Below are 26248 nucleotides of genomic sequence, written 5' to 3' on the forward strand. Positions count from 1 at the left end.
TGTTATGGAAAACTGATATGGTATCAATAATGGATTCATATGAAAAAATAAACTTCTGGGCACGCTGTTTTCTTGTGTATTTGATAAGTTGCATCTAATTTCTTCAGTTGATGAAAATTTTATGAATTTTTATGTACTCTTTCATTTGTATTAGGGGGCCTCGAGTGGCCGAGTGGTCTAAAGCGCTCTCCGTTATGGATCACTGGCATCTCACCTCTGTCTGCGTGAGTTCGAGTCTCGGATTCAGCTAATGTGGATATGTGAGAAAGCTTGCCGGTAGCTTCTCGTGGGTCAGTGGTTCTTTCCGGGTTTTTCCAGGTTCTTCCTCCACCATTAATACTGGCCACCATGTATAGCCTAGCCTATCATGTCCTGAAAAATGGCGTTAAACCCTACAACAACAACATTTGTATTATGTAGACAGTTACTGACAGGGCACCTGTTCCCATACGTTTCTATCTAATGACCCTTACTTGGGGAGAGATATTCAGCAATGGGTCATGTAAAAAAAAATGTATGCCAACCTATACATTTTTCAGTGATTTGGGATCTCTTGTATTTGTAGCTATTAAAAAGTATAAATAATTTTTTTCAAAGTTGTAAAGTCTTCAATATTCAGACGATTATCCATAATACAATTCGTTTCCGTTTGTGAGAGACCATCATCCCTCCTGTAAACCACTTTATATCTCATTTACTTTAAAATGTCCTGTAATATGATTTGAGATCAATACTCATACAATAATTGCTTGTATTTCTCAGGATCATTATGACCAGCAGTGCCTCAGGTATCTATGGAAACTTTGGTCAAGCCAATTACAGTTCAGGTAAGATATTGGTGTATTATTTTTTTAAAGTTATGAACAGTGACACTTGCACACTGAACTGAATGTCAAAGGTATTGATTCAGGTGTTTAGATTCACTGGCTTGTAAGTGTGATAATGAATGAATATGAATGAAATTTTATCAAACCCAGGTTGAAGAGTACCTTGTACTATGCTAGGTCAATAACTTTAGAGAGGGTTTCCAAAATTTAATACAGCTATCCCTCATGATAATGTATTTGTTGGGGCACATAACTGTTGACAAGGTTATGTACAGAACCATGTAATAGGGAGAACAGTGTTATGAACTGAACAAAGTTATAGAGAGAACAGTGTTATGAACTGAACCATGATATAGAGAGAACAATGTTATGAACTGAACCATGGTATGAGAACTGTGTATGTGTTGAACATTGGTATTGTAGGAATTATCAGATTTTTGTCAAATAAATGTGTTATCAAAAGAAAATATAGTTATTATGCTTAGTTTGATGTTTTTATTCAAGCCATATTATCATGCATATGATAATAAACAACTAAAATGCATTGGTTTTATTTTGGTCATTGGGTCCATAGCAGCACTGTGTTATATCTGTAATCATGTTATAATGAGGGAGGGCTGTAATTAATGATTTAACCAAACTTACAATGTGGGTACATCTTGAAATTGTCTGAAACAAATCCAGTGATCTTCAGTCCATGGTATTAGGTTCATAGTCAAAGGGCATGACAAAGAATTCTGTACTACTAGTATCTCATGAACAAATAAGGTAATTTTTTATTGGCAAATTTTGTATGGTTCACTCTCTGAAGAATATCAGATATGGTTTTGGTATTCAGCAGTTGAAGATAATAAAAGTACTGGAGAAAGGCATTTATCTTGGATTCCAGGAAGATCTTTTAAGCCAGTAGAGTAGCTGGGGGACTTATGTTCTTTTATGCTTTTATATAACTATAGTGTTACCTTTATCTCTCTGTCTGTGCATCTGTCAATTTGATAGAAGTTTTGGTTCAGGTATAACTTTTTAACCTCACTTTTATTAAAGAGTTCCCCCATCCCCACCTCCATGTTGCCATAGGCGTTCTGCAGAATATTTGCTATTCACACATTGTAATATCAGCATCTTTGACCTAAATATAATAAAATCGTAAGTGAAATTTGCATTCTTAAGTTATCCCTTAAGCTCAATGACATTTGCATGAAAACAAAAGCATGCAAGCATAAGTACATTTTTGTTGTTGTTGTTGTTGTTGTAGGGTTTAACGCCATTTTTCAGCACACAATAGGCTATACATGGCGGCCAGTATTAATGGTGGAGGAAGAACCCGAGAAATCCACGGAAAGAACCACCGACCCTCAAGAAGCTACTGGCAAGCTTTCTCACATACCCACATTGGCCGAATCTGGTACATTTTTGTAAGCAAGTGTTCAATGACTATACCAGAAGATTGGAAGGTATCTTTTTTCTAAACATGTGCTAAAAATTTACAGTTAAATGCTCAGAGTGTATGCATACAGAATGTTGAGGGTCAGCACCATCTCCCACTTGGAACAAGTTACTGCACAATTTTGATTTATTCTTGATTATTTGACGTATGTTTTATTTATTAGTTGTGGAGACAAACGCGCCTTGAGTGGATTGTTTCTTCTGATTGTTCACAAAATCCTACATATAGTCAAGAATAAGTAACAATTAACTAGTTTGATTTTGATACTAATACTACTACTTGTTTAACAAGTAGCTGGGAAATCGACAGAATTATAAGTTCCTCAGAAATTCCTCATGGGTTACCACATTTCATTGAAGTTTGAATAAAATTCTATATTATGCTTTTTATATTTCTTATTTCTAATTCTCTATGCTTTTTATACACATTTTCTTTGCTATAACAACCATATTCACTGCTTTCAGCTAAACTTGGTCTGGTTGGATTTTGCAACACACTGGCAATTGAGGGGCAGAAGAACAACATCCACTGTAACACTGTCGCTCCAAGTGCTGGTTCTAGGATGACAGAAACTGTCATGCCACCTGGTGAGAGTCATTTATCTACGCAATAATAGATACTTCTGAGAATTGCTGTAATTCCAGTCTGAGATCATTTGCATGAGGAAATTTTTTAATGATTTTTTAAAAAATTTATGAAAAGAATTTATTAATATTTTTGGGAACATCTTGCTTTAAATCATGGAAAACTTATTTCCATGTTTGAGAAAAATCCAAACAGCAGTTTTTAAATTAGGTCAAAGTTTCTATATATTTTAGTTTAGTTCATTATGTGGGAGCATGTCTCTCTTGCCCACCTACAGTGCGTTAAACAAGCCTTACTGTTTGGTGTAGGTAAAGAGATCAGGAGATGGTAAGTGAGGTTGATGGAGATGTCGGAGCCATCTGTAGTCAGATATGAGATTATTACTGTTTTGTTTCAAACCTTAAAGAAAATTTGAAAGAAAAATATGGAAAATTGTTTATTAAAATATTAATATCTCAGTGTATGCCAGTACATATTCAGGTGTGAGTTTGTTGGAATTTTTTGAATATATAATTTATATTATGTTGTAAACTGTACTATCCAAAAATTTTAATTTAATAGTTAATGCATAGTGTAGTAATTTATACATGTACAGTATAAAGATGGTACCTATGGACATGTAAAACACATTTTGTCTGAAGGTCCCTTTTTAATACAAAAGCCAAGAAAAAATTACTTTGTTGAATAATTAAATAAAATAAAAAGTTGCCTCAAGTTCATGTAAGATGCAGTTAAAATTAAAATGTAACATTAATTTTGAAACTTGTCCAGTGAATTTGTTGATTTTTCAAGAGTATCTCTTTTCATGGTTCATCAAAAAATGACACCTTGGCTAGCAAAGATGTTTTACCACGTGCAATATACAATATTTTTATTATTTGACCAATATTTTTTGTGAATTTGTCACACTCGCAGACTCTGTTTATTCTGACCATATGCAACAACACGGTATCACTGATGCATGTTGTAATTCATGTTTTCTTTTTCACTGCCTGTTTTTTGCTCACTTGGTTTATAATGGGTGCAGTTTATGGGTCTTACTAACATGTTGAGTTGTTAATTAAATTTTTTTTTTCTTCTTCTTGCTTCAGTGAATCATGAAAAAATGTCCTAAGTGGAAGAAATTAAAGCCTTTTGGGTATAATTCTCACTGCATTTTCCAGTATAGCCTTTAGGCCTTTAGGTCTGGGTACATGGGATTTTTTGGTATAATTCTCACTGCATTTTCCAGTATAGCCTTCAGGCCTTTAGGTCTGGGTACATGGGATTTTTGGGTATAAGTCTCACTACATTTTCCAGTATAGCCTTTAGGTCTGGGTACGTGGGATTTTTGGGTATAATTCTCACTGCATTTTCCAGTATAGCCTTTAGGCCCTTAGGTCTGGGTACATGGGATTTTTTGGTATAATTCGCACTGCATTTTCCAGTATAGCCTTCAGGGCTTTAGGTCTGGGTACATGGAATTTTTGGGTATAAGTCTCACTGCATTTTCCAGTATAGCCTTTAGGTCTGGGTACATGGGATTTTTTGGTATAATTCTCACTGCATTTTCCAGTATAGCCTTCAGGCCTTTAGGTCTGGGTACATGGGACTTTTACTTAATGATCCATCACATAATACAGTAATGCCATCTGATGGCTGACCCGTCTGCTGACCAGTCCATCCAGCCATCTGGTTATACTTATGTGTAAATCTTACTAATAAATCCATCTATCCCATCACACCTACACCTACACCTACCAGCCAGTAATGGAGTAATCTGTACTACCATCTGCATGGTTGACAACCATGGCAACTATCCTACAAGTGAATGAGCCATCTATACCTGTATAACAACTTTGTCCTGCGGACTTGGCTAACTGTATGTTCACAGCATACTCCCAGGGATGGTATTGTGACAGGTATAGGGATGATGGGAATGTCACTGGGCATGTTTTATGTGGAAATGGAAGCAGAGCTAGACCAGAGTAACACACAGTGAGTGTGATGATAATCCTGAGGTACTGAGATCCAAAAATAGAGAGTAATGAGTTCAGCTTTAAGGTTGTGGTAGAAGAAATTTACCTGATGTTGCCAGCTTTGGAATGCCCTCCAGCCCCTACTGCCATGCAAACTTACAAGGTCAAGGCCTTGGTAGATCTAGAGTAGAAGGACAAAACTTCACCCTTCTAATTGCAATCATCAGAAATCACTGACCATCAGATGTGCAAGCTATGCAATTGTAAGGCTTTTCAGAAAGTCAAGTACCAACAGTGTTTACATTGTGCTAGTAGAAAAAACACTGACGGCTATCAATATGTTTGCTCCACTTTTCTATCAATTGATAAAAATGTATTTCATGCTGCATCGAAGCTGGTATATAATATCATGACAAAGCCTTGGATGTTGGAGTCATTGATTTCTTTTAGCAATGTACAGTCTGCATATTGCCCTTGCCACAGTGCTGAAACTACTCTTCTGAAAGTAGTTAATGACCTTCTGCTTTGGATAGCAGAAAGATTAAAGTCCTCACCATCCTTGACACAATAGACCATGACATATTACTTCACCGTCTCCAGCATGTGTTCAGCATTCATGACACAGCCTTACTGTGGTTCAAGTCCTATTCGGTCAGCAGGACACAAATTGTGTCCGCAAATGGAATACACTCCAGCCCAGTTGACCTATGTTGTGGTGTTCCACAGGGGTCTGTTCTTGGACTTGTTTTCTTCAGCCGCTCTCAAGTGTCATAGATAATCATCCAGTGTCTCACCAGTTGTATGCTGATGACACCCAAATATACAAATCTAGCCACCAAACTGAAGTTGATGCTACCATCCAGAGTGTAGAGAGGTGTATTTCTGATGTGAAATTGTAGATGACATGTAACAAGCTGCAGATGAATGATGATAAAACTTAAGCCATTCTGATCACAACACAAAGACTTTCTCATTCACATCCTTTACTTCAAACAATAAATATCAGCAACACCAACATTAAATTCACACATTGCACCAACATGTCATGAACATATGCAAGGTTCCATATCTTGAGTTGAGCCGCATCAGCTCCAACAAATATCTTTCAGTTGATGCCACTAAAACACTTGTGTGTTTTTTAGTACTTTCAAGACTGGACTATTGTTACTCAATTCTGTCTGGTTCGTCTCAATATCTACTCCAGAAACTTCAAAACACAGCTGCTTGAATCATCCTTAGAGTACCATGATCAGAGCACACCTCCCCGCTGCTCTGTACCCTACACTGGCTATCCATACAATCAGAATCAAACACACAAGTTGTTCACTGTGCTACGTTTCACTGACGGACTCGAGTCTAACATACCTATCTAACCTCACTCATGTGTGCACTCCAGCAAGATACTTACGCTCCTCTTCTGGCAATCATATACTCATTATTCCCACTATGAAAACAAAGTCATATGGACAACGTTTTTGCCCAGCAACATGAAACGAATTGCCCACTGAACCTTGACATAAAGTTCTCATTCAACAGTGCTCTTAAAGTCACCTATTTTGACTGCAAGAACAAACTTAATAATGTTTCTTGCCATAAATATTTTAAGCATGTTTTACGTTTTCTAATTTCATGGTGTTTTTTTTTTTTGCAATCATATCATTATACATGTTTTTTTATGTTTTAGGTGTTGTCTAATGTTTTAAAGTGCTTGGAGCTTCAAAAGATTACTCGCTATACAAAGTTCTCATTATTATTATTATTATTTTCTGGCTTGCCATAAAATCAGGCAATGAACATGCCTGGAAGTCTGTGGCCCAAATTGAGAGAGTCACTAACTGAGCATCACATCATGACCTCTGCTAATCTGGTGTAGTATGTACACATGTCTACATTACATGTTCCTGACATTGAGGATGACACCAGTTAGGTTGCCATTGCTTTTTGGAGGCAAGATTGAGGAAGTTAACTCATTAACCCCTGGAGGGTTTTATCGTTTTTGCCTGAAATGCGAGTAGGAAACACATTTTGTGCTCTATTTCTGAATACATCCTAATACATTGACTTCCAAATGATTTTCCATTAACCTATTTCCTAGTTGTGTTAGAAACATTGTTTTTCTTTGGATATTTTGCTCACGCATGAGCAGAAGGGTAAAAGTTAGAGTTCTTTTTTTTTTGTTGCTTAACAGACCCATCATTTTTGTATCAAGACCACTCTTTAGGACCCATCATTTTTGTATCGAGACCACTCTTTATTCCAAAAGCCCATCTTATCCTACTTTTTGCAAAGGTTCATCTGTCTATGTGTAGTTCAGACCAGTCTGCTTAAGATCTGAGACCAAAAAGTCTAAAATCCGGACACAAAATCGGATTCCGACCACTGGCAAATTTTGAATGGAAAAAAATTGGGTCCAAAAAATTAGGTTTTTCCCTTTGTATTGTGTAGTGCAACTAGAACTTCCAGAATTTTTGGTATCATTGTTGAGCTACATCTGTCTACCTTTCTATAATACCACCCACTTAAGTGTATCATACACGACCTTGACGCTACAGAGCTCGGCAGTAGGCTTCTACCTCCTACTATGTAAATGTGGCACCAGGGGTTAATGAGTTAAGAGACAGGCTGCACAGGAACTGCCCCGCCAACTTACTGTTCAGCCTCCACAGTCATTTAAGCCCAATCAGTCTCTGCCTCAAAGGAGGGATGATTGGAGACAAAAAGGAAGGCATTATTCATGGGCCCAGGATCGGTTTCAGTCCCAAAGAAGTGTCAGGAGACAACAACATAAACAGTTTAATAGGCAGCAGGGCAAGAAATGGTGTCTAGTCACATCCCAACTCTTGCTGTTGATTTACCACCACAGAGCCTGCTGGTGGGTGCCAGACCTATGCAGTTCAACTATTGTTGGATTACATTATTTCTGCAAAAGAAGTGGGTGATCCAAGTAGTTTCATTTAATTTATTCAGCTCCCTCATCTTCTTTCCTCTCCTCAAGATGGATGTACCATCAGATTTAGACAAGGATGAAATTATGCTGCAGGAGATCTGGTCATCAGTTGACAAGTAGCTGTTGTTCGAAAGCCATACTCTTGGTGGGTTTTCTCCAGGCTATTCTGAGAGCAAAAGGCCAAGTGTTAAAACAAACCAATCATCAACCTGAGTCACCTCAGTAAGTTTATAGTTCTTCAAAAATTCAAGATGGAGATGTGCTCGATTGATTGATCTTAGAAAGGACGAGTTTGCCACCAGTCTTAATCTAATTGATGAGTACTTTCGTGTCCCTATCCTCCCAGTGTCACAGAAATTTCTTTGTTTTTCATGGCGACTGAATATTTACCATTTTCAAATTTTTCTGTTTGGTCTAAACATAGGCCCATGGGCCTTCACAGTAATCTTGGACTGGACTGTGTAGCATATTCCAAGCGACTTCATCCACAGCGATGGTGGTGCATTTGGACAACATATTCCAGAAGCATCTGGCAAGTTCAGTTTTTGTCAGTGGCAGAAACAATTTCTTATCCCTTATGAGTCAACTTGCCTTAAAGTTTCTGGTTAACTGAGACAAGTCTAGCCACCATTCCTCCCAGTGTTTTTGACTTCTGGGTATGAAGTTTACCACCAATTCCAGTTTTATATATCAGTTGTTCTGCTTTCAAATTAGGAGTGCAGGTTATCTTTCATATAGGTAATCCAGCCTTTCTTCCCTTGAAGGGATGCTCCAGGTGTAGGTGGATGTTCAATATTCCCTCCTATTATCTATTCTCGTAACATTAATGTGATTGGGAAACATATTTGAAGAAAAAAATCAAATTTTTAAGTAAATTATATTTTTCTGAGAATACTTAGCTGATTACTTTATTTTAAAACCCTCCCAACCTCCCTGTCATGCAAGCGTCTTTATTTCTGTAGGCATGTAATTACTTTTCACAAAAATGATGTTGCTAACTTACAAAATGATTATTTTAATTCTTCTAGTGGATTTCCACCAACTTTCACAGAATGCATCCTGATGTAATCCATTTTAAAACAGAAAATGTCAAGACTGTCCCCAAATTGGTCAAAATCTAGTTGGGGTAATGACCTAGGAATAGTTCAGTTCTTCTTTATTATCAGTAATCTTCCTTTTCATGGCACCCATGTGTAGCTCAAAATGGAAGATTGGACCAAAATGGATCATTTAGTATGAAAGTTGATGGAGATTTTGGAATTCTTTCAAATGCATGTTACTGGCATTTGTTTTGAGAAATGTGAATTACGTGCTTATATAAATATATGCTGGCATCCTACCTTTGGATTGAGAGTGTATTAATAAAGCTGAACAATATTAAAAATACTTGTGATCTCAGGCAAGCATAGCGATGTCTTACTAAACAAAAATACAAAACTTTTGACATTCTCTGCCTCTAAACTTTTCTCATATCTAACTTACACAAATACTTTAATTTAAGGGTACCAATTTTCAATGCAGGACTTTTTTTTACAAGCATTAATCCTTTGGACAAGTGAGATGCAAGAGTTACTTGTCCTTGTCCTCATTATACTCCACTTAGTACAATTCACCACTCTACCGCTTCAATTTTTCTTAAAGAATAGGTACCTGATGAACACTCGATTCTACGATTGGATCAAACCATGAAAACATTATGTTCTAATACCCAACTCCTTAGACCAACATATATTAAAAAGGGTTCATAACTTGAGAAAGCACAGCTGCACATATATAGCCCTTTGATTTTTTAGTGATATTTGTATGTACAGTAAAACATTTCAGTATTCTAGTGTCATAGTTTTCCCTTATAGCCAGAGTCCTGCATTGAAAATTGGTACCCGTAAATTAAACATGAATTCAGAGTAAATTGAGATGTATAATTTTATAAATTACGTAATTTGTATATTTATAAATTAATAATGTATTAACAATATGCAGTCCCTTGTCATTAAAATATTGTTCCTAAGAATCCAGCATGCAAGAAATATGGCTCTCCCTCATTATTACACCCTATCATTATAATATAATTCTGGATATAATGCAGTATCATTATGAACCTGTGACCAAAATTAATCCATTGTTTTTGAAGTGGTATTCCAAAATGCATGAAACTATGGGCTGACAGAAAACAACATGAAGCTTGGTATTATATCTTTATTTATTTCCTATTTAAAACATTATTTTTCAACAAAATCAAATGCAAAAGTACCATCAAGTGCTAAAATGTATTTAATTTAATATCAACTGAAATTATTACTGTATCTATGACTGCCTTTTTGTTTATTCCCTTCCCCAACCCCAACACATATGCACACATTCATAAAATTTATCATTATTGCTAAACCACAGTTCCATGCATAATGCTGTCTGCAGGTATGAACTCCATGTACCATGTTAAATTTTAATTTAAATTTTAATTGCACTTTTAACACATTATTGAAGAAGTGGCAGCTAGAGCTGTTCCCAAGGACGTAAAATAGCAGCTGACTCTGGCTGGCCTTGGTAGGTTTCAAACTATGACCCTGGGATTATGAGTCTGAGACTCATCCAACATAGCCTCCAAGGATCCCTATAATGAGTGAGAACTGTATTATGCAATTATAGACCTTTATTAATGTGAATATGAAGTTTATTGAACCAGTAAGTGTTGTAATGACCAACGCAGAGGGGAGGTTAATATCATGGGTTAATTGGTTCATTGAAATTCATAAGCACCTTGACAATGATTTAGTATAAAGCATAAGCGTTTGAACTTGTTTTCAAGTGTTTGTTATGCTGTCAAGTAAATATCATCAGTGTCATGAAATGGCACAGTATAATCCAGTCCAAAACAAAATCTTTCACAAGAACTGCATAATAATTAGAATGATCCAGGGAAAGATGTAGGTATAGAAAAAGTTGTTTGCTTAGTTTCAACAAGGTTCAAGCATTTCTTTTTTTTTTTGTCAGAGTTGGTTGCTGCCTTGAAGCCTGAATATATTGCACCCTTGAGTGTGTACCTCTGTCATGAGAGCTGTCAGGAAAATGGTTCCCTGTTTGAAGTCGGAGCTGGCTGGATTGGAAAATGTATGATTTCCTTGATAGCTGCAGTGTGTCTTTGTCGTGCCCTGATAACTCACAAACCCACTTATAACATGGGGTCAGGCGTGGATCCCATTTTTAAAAGCCAGAAAATACCCCCAAAAATTGATCCCTATTTCTTGAACTTGAAAAAAATCACAATCAAAATTGGTAACTGAAACGATATATCGCATATTTTGTGGTCAAAAATGGTAGGTATGACCTGGAAATATCAATTAACATTTTTAAATTATCAACTTTTAATAAGAAGTCATATTATTGGTTACATATATATTCATTCCAAATGACATTCTTAGTATACCATAATTAAAGATATTCAAGGAAATTTTGACCAATGAAAATGTCACTTATGCCTAGTGTAGACAGAACATTAATATTTAAATGCCAATTAAATTAACTTTTATTAAGTAAAATTTGTGTTTTAATTCTATCTTTTAGTTCCACCTAGGTGTAATCATCATAAATGCAATGTGTATTTAAACATAAAATTAAGTGCTGACAGCGTTTTGATAACTTACTTGAAGTATTTGTTGTATTGTTGCATTGAATTAAAAGCTGGCCTCCTTTGTATTATTGCGTTAATTATGTCATTTGAATCAAATAAAAGACGTGGAATTTAAAAAAAGTTAAAAGGCACGCAAATCCTACATACTTAAAATCTAGCAGCCCCAGCTGTATGTCGGGTGAACTCACTTCAGTTGATCAATCAAACACTGTTATAAATGTTATTGTGTATGTAACATAAACTACCTTAAAATAACTGACTCATTCATAACTGTGATTGTGGGCCAGTGATTTTCAGATAATTCCTGAACTGGCACTTACAGATATCCTCAAGGATGATAAGAAGCTTCACTGTTACTTTCAGTGAAATCATAATATCAATATTGTACCAACTGAACAATACAGAAATTGAGTTTGATGTAGATGATTGTTTCACAAATAAATATTGCTAGTTTTTGAAGAAAAACAATCTTGTTTGGTTGTGTATCAGCAGTTAGTCTACTTCCCAGCTACTTTGACTCCCATTTTGGTAGTATGCTATTAAATACCACTCCAGGAACCAGACCAGGAACCAGACTAACCAACAAAACAAAAAGCAGAGATATAATACACATGTTTTCGTGTACATGTGATGATTGGAACAATCTTTCGTATGTTGGACATTTTGAAAATAAATGTTATTTATACAGAATAACGAACAACTTCATTAGAAAAAGTGCATTATTAACAATTATTATCGACATGATTGTAAAATGAGGTTTCAGTCATTAAACAGCCCAGTTCTCTATCCACGCTTCCTATGGTTTTCTCAATGTATAAGTGGATTTTTTTTAAATATTTTGGAGGTTGCTCACGCCCTCACTTATAATGCAGTCTATGTTTTTGGACCCCATTGTACATGAGTTATCGAGGGAGAGGTGTAATGATATTTACATGGCCCACTATGAACATTGTATTTTTCTGTTGGTCCTGGATATCCAAGTTTTGTATAAGTCAGTGAGTTCATATGAAGAAGAGATAGTGGGTTATTCATGTTCTGTGAACATGCAGCTGTTTAATATGTAAGACTTTTTTCCAGATTATGAATTCAGTTAATCTCTTTTGATAATTATGTAATGGCTGTCGGGGCTGCAGAGGGTATCAAATGTAGTACTCATGTATTTGAAGTGATAGACAACTTGGCTTGAACATTTGACATTGCAGTTGGCAAAGGTACTGTTATCTCTGTTGAATCAGAGAATATGCCAACTCGCTCTTTCTTAGAAAGTTCTGACAATTTTAGCACAAAATATTTTATTTATTTCTTGTAAGGGCTGTTCCATTTAAACATACATGGTACCCATGGAAGGCAGTTTTTAAAAATAATATATGCCAGTATACATTGATTTCATATTAAAATGATAATAAAATTCTAAATTGCATCTGTGGGTGAGTACGCCAATTTAAAGTGCATTCCCTGGGTTGCATGTATGTCTTGATGGAACATTGTTAAATAAGAAGCTTAAATATGGTGTTGTATTTAGGGCTGTTCCATAGTTGGGACCCAGGAAAGGCACTTTTAATTTGAAGCGGTCACTCACAGATACAATTTAGAACTTTGAATTAATTTTTATATGAACTCTGAGGAACCTGAGTATCCTGTATTTTTTTAAAAGTGCCTTCACAGGGTACCATGGATGTTTATATGGAACAGCACTTAGTATATACATTGTAAAAACTGCATATCAATCACAAAAGTTGCCATCATAAAAGTGGTTTTGCTGGATTATTTCTTATCAATAATCAATGCTTAGTTTTCCATTCAGCACATTGCATGGTCATTGTGTCTTGTAAGTGCTCTGTAAATTGGTGAAATGGAAATGGGTGGGCATTATTTCATGGTGGAAAATTAAGCATACTGCAATGTAGACATGAGAAAAACTCCAATATTTGAGCTCAGCATCAGTATAGTACACTTTAGGCTATGCATGGTAAAGCTTGAGAAATTAGTGTTGATTAAAAAACTAGGGAATGTGGAAACATCTTCCATTGTTTTTTAAAATAAGTCTTGCATGCAAGAAAGAATATGATCCCCGGTGGTTGCCTTAAGGCAAATTTAGTTTCATATGAAAAATGTTAAAATATTATGTGACATGTCTCCCAGATTGTTAATAGGAATTGTCTTCTTTTGTTGTCAAGTGGTTGAGTCTCAGATGTGGATTCGGGTCTAAGGTGTACCAGACTTGTACTCTGGTTCTCAGGTAGTCATTTCAGCACTAATGGATATATCATTTTTCCGTGATGACTTGACAGGCAAGCAACACTACCAATTACCTTGTCCCCTCCATCATATTGCGTACAGTTATGTGACAACAGACTGGATCCATGGTTTTTTTGTTGTGTGCATTCAATATGGATAAATTCAATGCTTAAACTAATTTCTTTCAGCAATTTTTTATCAAATGATAATTGATTGTCATACATTTGTCAGATTATATTTCAAATGAACCACATCTGCAAAGAAACTCATTTTAAAAATAATGTAGCTGTAACATGGCATACATTTTGAAATTACCATATAAAAAAAATATAATTAAGTTTGTATGATCTTTAATCATTATGGACTTTTTCAGTAAGATGGCAAAGGACAAAAGGTGCCATTGTCAGAGAGCCTGGGAAAACTATGACACCTGAGCAAGGTAGATAACCATTGCTGCATCAGTTTCTAGAACTTGAGGGTAGAGTGTTAGAGTTTAAACATGAACTATGAACAGAAACACACATTTGAATATAATGTTGAAAACAAAAGGGTCAGAAATTATGCCAGTTATTATTTTATTCCTTTTTCCTTTCATGGTCTTCTCACTTTAATGATATTACAAAATGCAATAAAAAATCGGAAAATTGTGATGTTCATGACAAGTAGCCATCATAAACTTGCTATACATGACTGGTAAATATTACTATTCCTCATTCATCGTAGTGCATTTTTCTGGTTAAAATATGAAATAGAACGCACATCAGGTCTTCTGATTCTTTTTGCAATGCAGTTTTTATACAGTAGACTTAACACATATGTCATATATACTCAATTATAAATTTTGGTCCAACTGCAAACAATATAGACTGATCTGCCATTGCATAATGTTCAGCCAGACAAGGGTCATTGTTGTTTGTTCTACTAATTACTCCTAACAAACTGTTTAGACCCAGATCTGCCAGTGTATTATGCAACAGCAGACCTGGATCTGTGCAGGTTGCAATTGGATCCAATGTGATGGAGTACATACTGTAACTTTTTATGGACTTCACAAATTTCTACAAAAGATTTTTTAAAAAACTATACTTATTCATGGTAACAAGATTTTAAGCAAATAATAAATGTAGATGGCACTTTTTTTTATAAGAACAATTTTTTTTCTCATTCTAAACAAATCATCTGTATGCATATTTTCTTACTTTCATCAAGTTCGGGACAAATGGAATGAAATTACAGACTTTTCGGACCCAGAGTATCCATCCTCTGCAACAGGTAGATAAAGAGCTCTCTTTAGTTTATTTGTTACACCTTTCCTAAACATCAGTTATTTCTTGCAGTGCAACTGTAATAATTACGATGGGTTTTCAGTAGATTTTGCAAATTAAATAATTTACAGGGTAGGAATTAAAATGATGTAGTGGCCAGTAAATGTTTGTTCTTATCCAGCTTCCAAGTAGCAAAAGCTTTTACCAAACACAGATTATGACTAAATTGTGTTCCCATCCATTTGATATGAATTTTATGGATGCTTTATAAAAATACTGTTTTTGTATACGCATGATTGTCTTCATTATCATTGCGAAGAAGCTTGCTTGAAAATTAAGAAATTACTGAAATATCAATTGACTTTTCTTCTGTATTGGCGATTTTGACATTTGTCTTCATCATGCACAGTATCAAGTAGAGAGTGATTATTGGTGTTAAAGTGTGTGATTTTTCTTTCATGCCAATAGATATTGTGCATGGTGACATGAATAGACTCATAAAAGAAACTTACTGGATTCATAAGTTAGATACTCTGTATCCTAATGGACTTAATGCTAATGCACTATATAAAATTGTATAATTTACATTGATATATTGTATATCCTTTATAACAATATAATTATATGTATGACTCTTTGTCTCTAGTTTATTTTATTATTTTACTAATTCTAGTTTCATTAGAGACTTGAGAATCTTTTAGATCCTGTCATATATAATTGTTATGATGATGCATATCATTTATGACATTACGTAATGACGTAATTGTTGTTTTAAAATAAAAGACGTCATCTGTTACTTTCAAAACATTTCATGAATGAAGAAGCATACATTAAATGCGAAACTAGTTGCACAGAATTTTCGGCGTTTGTGTTTTTTTAAAATCACAAATCAGATGTTACCTGAGACACATGGTCAATATCTGTATCAACTGTAAAACAGTATTCCTACAGTGTAGAAAACAGGATTGCTAGACATAACATCACATGCGCTGTCTGCTTGGCTAAAGAAAATCAGCATACTGTGAAGTCTTAGAAGATGATGTACACTAATAAAGATTTCAGCCCATGAAAAATGATTGACTTGCATGAGCCTGGCCATGAATATAATACCTTAATAGCGAAATCAGACACCCAGTCTGCTTTCCTTAGCCTCCATTTGCGTTACATTGCCTCGCTAAGAAGAGAACTGAATCTTGTTGGGTTAGAGGTAACTGCAGCGAAAGTAACCATGCCCCATTTATGAAAGCACAACCTTAGACTCAGATGTGAATTTGTCACTATTGCTAGTGGTGAAACAGTAATGAAGTGCGGAGTCCCACAGGGATCTTCGCACAGATGTGTAAACAAATTGTCTAATGTTGTACTAAATTAATATTAGAAGAAGTTCATCCTTTTAGTAGAGCGATCATGCTCCTACTGGGTGACAAAACTGGATGGTCAGCATTACCTCCCCCTACCTATTTTTCTAATGTAATGTAAACAAGTAACATATTTGATGGAGAAAGCAAATTTTTTAAAAATGTCTGTTTCTTTGATGATGCTTACCTGGTCACATTGCAGATATTCCCTCTCACCCTTACATGTAATGTGAGCATTCTTTAAGGTTTCACTCAAGTAAAACTGGTTACTTCTGGGTATAATGGTAGTTTCCTGCAGGTAGAAAGTTGAGTTAACCCCTTCCCTTACGTATATGTATAAAATATTTGACAGAAAGACAATTTTCATCTTTCTGGATAGGCTGGATTCATAGGTGGGAGGGAAAGTATTAATCAAAGATGGTTACAGTGGGAATAACAGGCTTGCATTTAGTAATGCTTACAGGTGTTTCAGTGAGGTAAACATCCATGTTACCAGCTCCACTGAAAAAGTTGCTGATAGAACTTGATTTGAAAAGTAAAACCTCTGTAAATGTCCTTCAGTACTCAAATCTTGTGAATCTTTGATTTGGTTGTTTTTTAACAAATTATTTTAAATAAATGTGAGTTTTTGTTTTCCTTTTCCATAGAGTTAAACACACAGTGTTTCATTATCTTTCCTCATCTTCACATTCAGAAATGTAATTTTCCTTGTATATTGATATCAATAATCAAAAAAAATATGTACTTTCAGACTCTACAAGACTGCTGGTAAATGTGCTGAGGACCTTGAATCCAGAAGGAGTTACCAACAGACGGTCATCTAATCCTAGTTCCTCCACTTCCAAAGGTGGAATTGACCCTGTATGTTTGTGCATTAGTATTTTTCACTCATGTCATCTCTTTTCTGTCAGAGATAGTTGACATCTAATTACTTCTGATACGATTCTACCATTACTCAGGCTTAGTTAGTTTAGTTGTTAAGACTTCATAAAACTGACCACTAAAATGTGTATAGTTCCTTCAGAAATTTCTTGTTCCTAAAGCAAGATTATTCAAATTGTTTACCAGTTTATAGCATGGTAGTAAGACCTCTGATTCACTCTTCCTAAATCCAGGATCGATCCTTATCATTGTCATGTACAAGGGTATATTAGTCAGTCACTTATTGTCAGCTTTAGTATAATATTTATCTCCACCTAGAATACCAGTCTTTTCCAGCATGTTGTTTGTGTCTTATAGAACATTTTAAGAGGTTACATTTTTAGTTGGAAAAAATAAGATAAATTTTATCAGGAAGTTAGTAAAATGGTCAGCAAAATTAATTTCATAATTGTTTAAATTGTTTTTGACAGTGTGTTTTTTTCTTCCTTTTCATAGGAGGTTGCAAAAAGTTCCAATATCAAACCAGGGAAGTTTACTTATGGGCCAAAAGAAGTTATTCTTTATGCATTAGGAGGTAAAATTGTATGTCAATTTTATAATTGTACCGCTTCAGGTGGATGGTACTTAGGAGTTCCTTCACTCACTGTCTGTAACTACAACATGTTGTGTACAAATTAGCTCACTGTGACCTGCTCTGGTAGTATTAATGTCCCCCACTCAAGAAGTCAACAAAGCCATGTAGATATTCCATCCAATTGGCCATTGGTCTGGCTGGCCATTGGTCTAATTGTCCATTGGTCTGGCTGGCTGTTGGTTTGATTGGCCATTGGTCTGGCTGGCTGTTGGTTTGATTGGCCTTTGGTCTGGCTGGCCATTTGTCTGATTGGCTATTGGTCTGATTGGCCATTTGTCTGGCTGGCTATTGGTCTAATTGGCCTTTGGTCTGGCTGGCCATTTGTCTGATTGGTGTGGCTGGCCATTTATAGCATCATCATTTGGGTTTGCACAAGATAACTTGACAGGGGGTCATTTGATTTCAACTAAATTTAGTTTTCTTCTTTATATTGATGAGACCTTTCGATTTCAGCTTTGAAAGTCATGATTTAGAAGAGTTATAGCTCCTGATTTGTATGCCTACTAACATTGGTTTCCTTAGCATAACTCTACCAAGGGTTGTTGGGTTTCAGCTAAACTTAGCATGAAGCTTTGTGATGTTGACCTTGCAGGAGTTTGATTTCTAGTACCCCAAAACATCATTCTCAGGAATTATAACTCCTGGTTGCCCATCTTTTTAACTTCATTTGCCACGGGGTAACTTTATTATGAAGTTTGTGAACGTGGCATGCAGTGTTATATTGATGAAACTTTGAATAGGCTTGTTTTCCAGCCTTTTATGCAGTACTTTACAGGAGTTATGGTCCTTGGTTACCTGTTCTCCTGAGTGGTTTAGAAGCAAAATGTTCCTTTGGATTGATGCAGTTGTAATTTAATTTGAATGTCAGCATTCTGGAACATCATTTATGACGTAATTAGCCTGCTTGTTCTCCTAATTTGGACTTCTGAAACATTTTTTCTTTACAAACAATTATTTGTTTTTTTACCATCTTCAGCTTGCTTCTTTATATTGAATTTGATTTTCTCCAGTCCACATCCTTTGCAGAAGTTTTGGCCCATGATTGCCTGTTCTCCTATATTTTGTTGCACTACATAACTTTACCAAGATTTGTTTGAGTTCAGCTAGAAATAATGCAGCTTTATGTCATTGAGATCTGGAATGATTTGATTTCTCGCATTCCATGCCTTTTTACTGGAGTTATTGCCCTTGATTGTCCTCTGAAATGTTTGCTGCTGTGTAGCCTTGTACTGATGAGATTTGAAATGATTTTATTTCATGCATTTCTTGCCATCATTTATGTGAGTTATGTCCCTTTATTGATTGCCGGCCCCCGAGAGAAAAAAAACTATTTTCTACCACATAATATTTTTCAAGATTTCTATATTCAACCAAATATTGGTGTGCAACTGATATTGTATATCTCAGATGAGAGTTTTCAGGCCCCAGCTCCCTGTGAAATTAATTCTTAGGCTATACTATCATTAACTAGTAGGGATAATCCATTATTTGGTTTTTACACCAAAATCATCCAGGATTTACAGTGAATGTTATGTTAAGTTATTGAACTCTTGCAAAAAAGTGATTGCCAGCATCTTACATCAGAGTAGAGTTCTGATCTATTATTGTTTGGTATGCCTCCATTTGCTTCCACAGCTTTTTTCTTTTTAAGACTTTTCTGAAAACAATTGTAGCAAGTGGCACTCTTCATGATTTGCCTATTGTTAATAGCTCTAATTTAGCAAAGGTTACTATCATTAATTGATTTTATTTTCAGCACTTTGTCTAATGTTGCCACTATCCCTTCCCCACTCTTAAATACACTTAGCATTACATGCAGATTTAACCTGTGCAGTCAGTATGGTTCATGGGTATGTTCTTACTGCTTCTCTCTGTTCCCCTCCGTGAATTAAAAACTTAGAAATTGTTCATGTTGCATTTTAGAAGTTTTTGAAAGTTACAAAAGTGGGGGTATTTTGAAATTAACATTTTTCATTCACTCAGATTTGGTTTCTTTGGCATTTTTTTATTTTAAATTAACATTTCATACAAATACTGAACCCTGTCCAAAAAGAGGGCATAAGTTCCTGCACAGGTAATTCTATTTAGCAGTTGCTTTGTATAATTGCTCATAGATTTGGCTCAGGGAAACATTCATATCTTTGAACCCACTCATTCTAGAGCAATATCAATAACTATGTCTCAGATGGTAAGACTGGATATGACTGTCCTGTGCTAGACTTACTTGTCTTAGTCTGTATGAGACTGAATGTGATTGGTCCCATCCTGTGCAAAACTGACTTGTCCCAGTCTGTGTGAGACTGGATATGACTGGTCCCATCCTTTGTAAGGCTGACTTGTGCCAGTCTTTGTGAGACTGGATATAACTCGTCCCATCCTTTGCAGGACTAGAGGTGACTTTTTCCCTCAGGTGATAGGCATATTTGTCCATATATAATGTGTACCCAGCATAGACCAAGATTTGTCATTACATGATGATTACATGGATTTCACCACCAAATTAAACTGGCTTGGAAACAGATGATCTGATTGGCTGAACTTTGTCAGACCTGAAATTGATCAATCAGACTTTACAAGTCCAAACTTAATATTAAGACTTTTGTTGGTGAAATCACTGTTTGTTTGAAATCATATTACTGTAGTACTCACTCACTATTAATTTACTTCATTGTGAGGTTGTAGTGGTCATAGATTCCGTTTCATTATTTAATAGTAATATGTATAAAATACCTTGATATAAAACAGCCTCATCTATAAGGCAGTCCACTTGTATGGCTTCCATGGATAGTGTTACAGTGAAGAAATGCCATAGATGTACAGAGCATGGTTTGCTGGCACATTATTTGATGGCCAATATAGGTCTATGTTGTTTGTAGTTGGATGCATTTATACATCAGCATTACATTACTGGAGTATACAGCACAGAGCAAGGGACAAGCATTTAGGAGAATCATACTTGTAAACTTATGCCACATATTCATTATTGCCTTTTCTATAGTAAATGTAGAAGACATAATAATCACTTTCCAATAGTGACTTCATAGTAATCTGTTAAATTAGCCCTCTAAATTTATGTTAATACTGATGGTTGATTTGAGGGTATGATGTCAAGTGTTATCAAATCAAGGAAATATTGCAGACAGCTGTCTGTTGTTTGAAGGGTCCTTTGTCAGTTGAAGGGTCCTTTTGATGCTATGTACAGATCTTATGTTTGATGACTTTCAAATCGACATGGAATAATAAAACCCTATTCCTCTGACCCTTTTTAAATATAGCCATTACCATATACCTAAATTGTGATCCACACTGATTTGTATGCAACAAAGCTGGACATTTTAATGAACAGTTGACATCAGACCCTCAAACCATCCATCAGTATCAACACAGGTTTGGGGGCTGATTTATTGGAGTAACTTAATAGTTCTGCATCACGATTACAATTTTGGTCATCTATAATTTTTCAGTGGGATCCTCCACAAAGGAACCAGATTACCTGAAGTTCTTGTTTGAAGGTGCTGAGGAATTCTGTGTCCTGCCAAGCTTTGCCGTCATCCCAGCCATGAATAGTACCAGTGGTCTGTTTGTGGGAGGCATACCTGGACTCCAGATTGACCCAACGAAGGTAGCAATAGGAATAGCAGACATAGCCCTTCCAAGCAGTGATGTCATTAGGGATGAAAATATTAAATATGCACTTTCTAATCATTATAATATAGACTTTACTTAGTATCTGCTATATGTATGAATTGTAAAGCCATTTGCTTGTATTCCACTCTTTGCCATTGTTATTTTTCATTTTTCAGTGAGATTTCATCAGAATTAAACCATGAAGTCATGCTTTACATCATTATCTAGTTCATATGTTAAGCCTTTTATGACCTTTATGATGGAATTGAGGTCATGTTTTGCACCTTTATTTATTTCATAATGTGGTAATCCTGATATGATCTTTTCATGTGGATTGAGGTCTTGTTTTGCACCATTGTCTATTTCATAATATGGTAATCCAGATATGATCTTTGATTTAGAGCGAGGTTATGCTTTTACATTATCATCCAGTTTATAATGTCATAAGACTGATATGACCTTCATGATTGGAACTGAGGTCATGTTTTACATCACCTAGTTCATAATGTGGTATGTCTGATATGACCTTTATGATTGGGGTTGAGGTCACTTTTACATCATTATCTAGTTCATAATGTGGTATGTCTGATATGACCTTTGTGATTGGGGTTGAGGTCACTTTTACAGCATTATCTAGTTCATGATGTGATGCCTGATATGACCTTCATGATATGGATTGAGGTCATGTTTTACATCATCCAGTTCATAAAGTGGTAAGCCTGATCATATGACCTTCATGATATGGATTGAGGTCATGTTTTATATCACATAGTTCATAATGTAAATCTGATATGACCTTTATGATTGGGATTGAAGTCATCTTATACATCATTATCTAGTTCATAATGTGGTATGTCTGATACGGTCTTTAAGTTTGGGATGGATTAGGTAGTTTTTTGTTACAAATATTTAATTCTTAGATCAGTATCGTGTAGCCATATATGTGAAAGTGATTCTCAAAGAGGATAAAGTAATATGTGTAAGCATCAAGACCCACAGATGTTTAATCGGTACAGTATAGTGTAGTCAAATCTGTTGGAAGTATCTACATTTCATTTTAATTGATATGCACATGAAACTCTCTGGGTGTTGGTCTGTTGAATTGATTTATGCAAACTATGCAGACACATTATTATTTAATGGTATTTTATTTATTGATTGCTAAAATATCATACTCTTTTTATATATGTCAGTTTCACCTGAGTGCCAGTGGCTTGACATTGTAATTCATGAAATAGTAGAGATAATCAAATGTAGACCAAGCCTGATGATAACAAAACTCCTTCGCTCTGAGTCGGTCAAAAGCGATGTGACATAAGTAAAGTCATTTGTGACTTATTGACTCAAAATCTCAAGCTCAAACTCAAACTGAGTAGATTTATCATTGCCATATACTCGCTTATAAGATGAATTCAACTGCAAACTGAACAGACTCAGATCAGCCAGGGTATAATGTGCCAACAGATTGGGGTCTGTGCAGTTTGTTTGGAGTAATCAGTAGAATAAACAACATAGACTCTAATCTCGGGAGATCAGGATGTTGTTTGCAGTTGGACTTGACTTATAAGTGAGTATATTCCTTATGTATATAGCTGTGGCAGATAGGGCCCAGTATTCTTGAAACATTTTCAGCAAGAAACTCAAGTTCATACCCTTAAGGCAGATGTGTTATTAGAGTTCACCTACATAATGGAGATTGCTGTTGATCAAACCAAGCTTTTAAAAAATCTGAATGTTCTGTGATTATAGCTTTATTCTAATTAAAGTTATGCACTGTTTAAGTTTTTGTACTTATAGCTTCTGCTTAAGGTTCTTGCACAAAAATGTTTGATAATACATCCTGCAAATTCTATTTAAATATCATTTCAAGCAGATAGTGTCAAACCTGATATGCTGGTGCATTATGCGCCTGCAGATCTCGGTCTACAATCCTCACAGTAGCAAGCACGTTGTACATGCGTAAAAGTGGAATATCTTGTTTTGTGCAACACAAGCATGAAATCTTTACATAATTTAGAGAATCCATTTGATAGTTTTGAGCTTTTCAGTGCCTGCTTCTGATATTGTTTTCAGATTTTGCATGGAGAGCAGTATGTGGAGCTGTTCAAGCCAATTCCAACAAGTGGGACTCTGACTTCTTATCCAAAAGTTGCTGACATATTGGACAAGGGATCTGGTGCTGTTATCCTTCTTAATGGTATATATTATGTCTTTAATTAAATCTGATGGACATGTCCACTGTAAGGCTTACTTTGAATGTTTATGAGGACATTGTCTTTCTTCAGAGGCATAGTGTTCTTGTCATGTTAAACTCCAAGCCAACTGTCCAGACACCCATTCTTTTTGACTGCCTGTATGTGGAAGACAAGCTGTGTTGCTTGCCTGGCTAGCATTCCATCTGGTGGGTTAGCTATTTTCTGCACAACTGCCTGGCTAGCATCAGATCGGTGAGCCATTCTGTATAGCAGACAGCTGTTTTGTGGTATGCTGAGTCGTATGGGGATCCATTGAGTTGGTCTAACCATTTAACTGCACATTCCATCAAGCCAGCCACTGAATGGTTCATTCATCCATCTATCCAGCACTTTCCATCCTTATGTACCAGAGAGACAAGCTGTACTGCCTGCCCACCTGCGAATTAGCTTGCAGAACAGCTATTCATGGTGCATGCATTGATTAGACACTGCCATATTGGCAGGTCATATCACATACAAACTGGCCATTCAATAGTATGCAGAGTCATCCATGGATCCATTGATTCAATCCATCCTTTTTGCTGCAAATTTAATCAGGCAGTTTTGAAGCTAATCATACACTCTGCCTCTGAACTAACCATCCAGTTACCCCTTCAGCACACTTTGCTGTACTTGCAAGGCAAGCTGGTCTGGCCACAAATTCAGCTGTCAGACCAACTATTCACAATGCATTCAGTAGATACCATTACATTAGTGAATTGGGTTTTCCAGGGTTCTTCCTCCACCAATTATACTGGCCGCCATGTATAGCCTATCTTGTGCTGAAAAATGGCGTTAAACCATACAACAACAACATTAGTGAATTGTGCCACATACTGCCTGGACATTCAGCGTTGTATGGACTCAAATGGGTTATTTGGGTTGGTCCATCCATTTTGTTTCACGTCCCATCTAAGTGATTTATGAGTTGACCATCCAGCACACTTTCCAACCTAAGTCCATGTACCAGAATTAATACAGAAAATACGGGGTCAGAATTGCAAGATGATTCTGAAAGTATTTCTCAGATGAGACAAGTCCTAGGTCAACATTCTACTCAGCATAGCAATAGACAGACTCAGAAAACTTACGGCCAAACCGAATCTTTTCAAACAGCCAAGGTCACAGGTGTTTAACCACTGCTGAGACGTGGTCTTTGTATATTGGTTTATAGATCTTATTTGACTGGGAATTTGAGCTATGCATATTAAGCATGCCTTTTTTTGGAAAGATTTTTTTTTCAGACTAGTTAAATAAATAAAATATACATGATATAAAGGTTTGGAGATAATTTTCATAGTATTCATATGATTATATTCTTACATAAGCCTGCTTAGTTAAATGATCAACTGTTGTGTTAGGCAGGCGATATCATGTCCGCTTGGGCCTCTTGTTAGCAGATCTCAAAAAAACTATTACAAAAGTTTTGTATTAACAATAATATAGAACCATAAATTGATCTTTTATTAATTTTCAGTTGAGACCTTTGATGAGAAAAACGAGAAGGTGGCATTTAACCAGTTTACAACATTTGTGACCCGTGCTGGTGGATTTGGAGGCAAGAGGAACTCTGATGCAGCCATACTGCCAAAAGATCCGCCACAAAGGTCACCTGATGCTTCCATCACAGAGAAAACCAGTATTGATCAGGTATTTATATTTTCCAAGATAGAGGTTGATAGTTTACTCCTGTAGTTGCTAGATTTTTATATTGTCATTTCTCTATTCATGTATGGATGGTTCTTCATCTCTGAGGTCCTGGTTCCACACCATTAGTTCTGCTATGTGCACTGGTAAGTGGTCACACATGCGAGGTCAGTCATTTACAGTATTCTCCACCATATCATACCAATATCTGTATATTGTCAAATGAATGTATGATGAACACGACATAAAACATACACATCACATGTATCAAGATTTTTATGGTCCCATATTTACATTATATGACCAAGTGAAATTAAACTTTGCATTAACTTTCTAAATTTGATATTTCCCATTGATAGAGTAAAACACCGTACAGACAATTACCTTTTTTTAAAATGAAATTAATAACTTAATACATTGTGTAGGATTAAGTTAAAACCTTGTATGTATGATTCACTGTAATTTTCTTTTAAGGCTGCTCTATATAGGCTAAGTGGAGACAGAAATCCCTTGCACATTGATCCAAGTTTTGCCGCTATGGGAGGTAAATATATTCCTATATGTCTGCTTGTTATTGTCACATATCCATCTAGCTCCCGAATATACTCACCATTGCATGATATGCCCACAGATCTGGGTCTTTGCAGTTTGTTAGGATTAATCAGTAGAACAAACAACCTAAACCCCGATCTGCAGGCGCATTGTGCAACGTCAGATCATGAACTTTGTTCTTTTGAAGTTTGACTTGACTTACAAGCAAGTATAGACAATACCCATTTTTCAGTCCTTGTATAATTATATGCAAGAAATGTTTTTGAATCATGAAGCGCAGTCTCTTGAATGGGTGACACGGTTTTGATCCGTCATAGCAGTATTGGATAATGGAACCATACATCTGATTGGGTTTAAACCATTGATACAATTCAGCAGAAAACCATCACTGTTACCCACATGTTTCACAGCCACCTGCA

General features: G+C 35.8%; 1 protein-coding gene across 1 annotated transcript in view; it reads left to right on the top strand.

Moving 5' to 3' along the window:
• The window catches only part of LOC149801033 (peroxisomal multifunctional enzyme type 2-like), a 69996-nt gene that overhangs the window by 20630 nt on the left and 23118 nt on the right, over window positions 1-26248 (top strand). Inside the window, exons 7-17 of the mRNA XM_089955067.1 lie at window positions 763-827; window positions 2739-2861; window positions 10756-10872; window positions 14004-14069; window positions 14840-14902; window positions 17005-17114; window positions 17631-17709; window positions 21234-21391; window positions 23470-23593; window positions 25108-25280; window positions 25752-25821. Of these exons, the coding sequence (XP_089811193.1) occupies window positions 763-827; window positions 2739-2861; window positions 10756-10872; window positions 14004-14069; window positions 14840-14902; window positions 17005-17114; window positions 17631-17709; window positions 21234-21391; window positions 23470-23593; window positions 25108-25280; window positions 25752-25821 (1148 nt within the window). The remainder of the gene's footprint in view (window positions 1-762; window positions 828-2738; window positions 2862-10755; window positions 10873-14003; window positions 14070-14839; window positions 14903-17004; window positions 17115-17630; window positions 17710-21233; window positions 21392-23469; window positions 23594-25107; window positions 25281-25751; window positions 25822-26248) is intronic.

This window comes from Sinohyriopsis cumingii, chromosome 4, assembly GCF_028554795.1.
Source record: "Sinohyriopsis cumingii isolate HCF-2022 chromosome 4, ASM2855479v2, whole genome shotgun sequence".
Lineage (NCBI taxonomy): Eukaryota > Metazoa > Mollusca > Bivalvia > Unionida > Unionidae > Sinohyriopsis > Sinohyriopsis cumingii.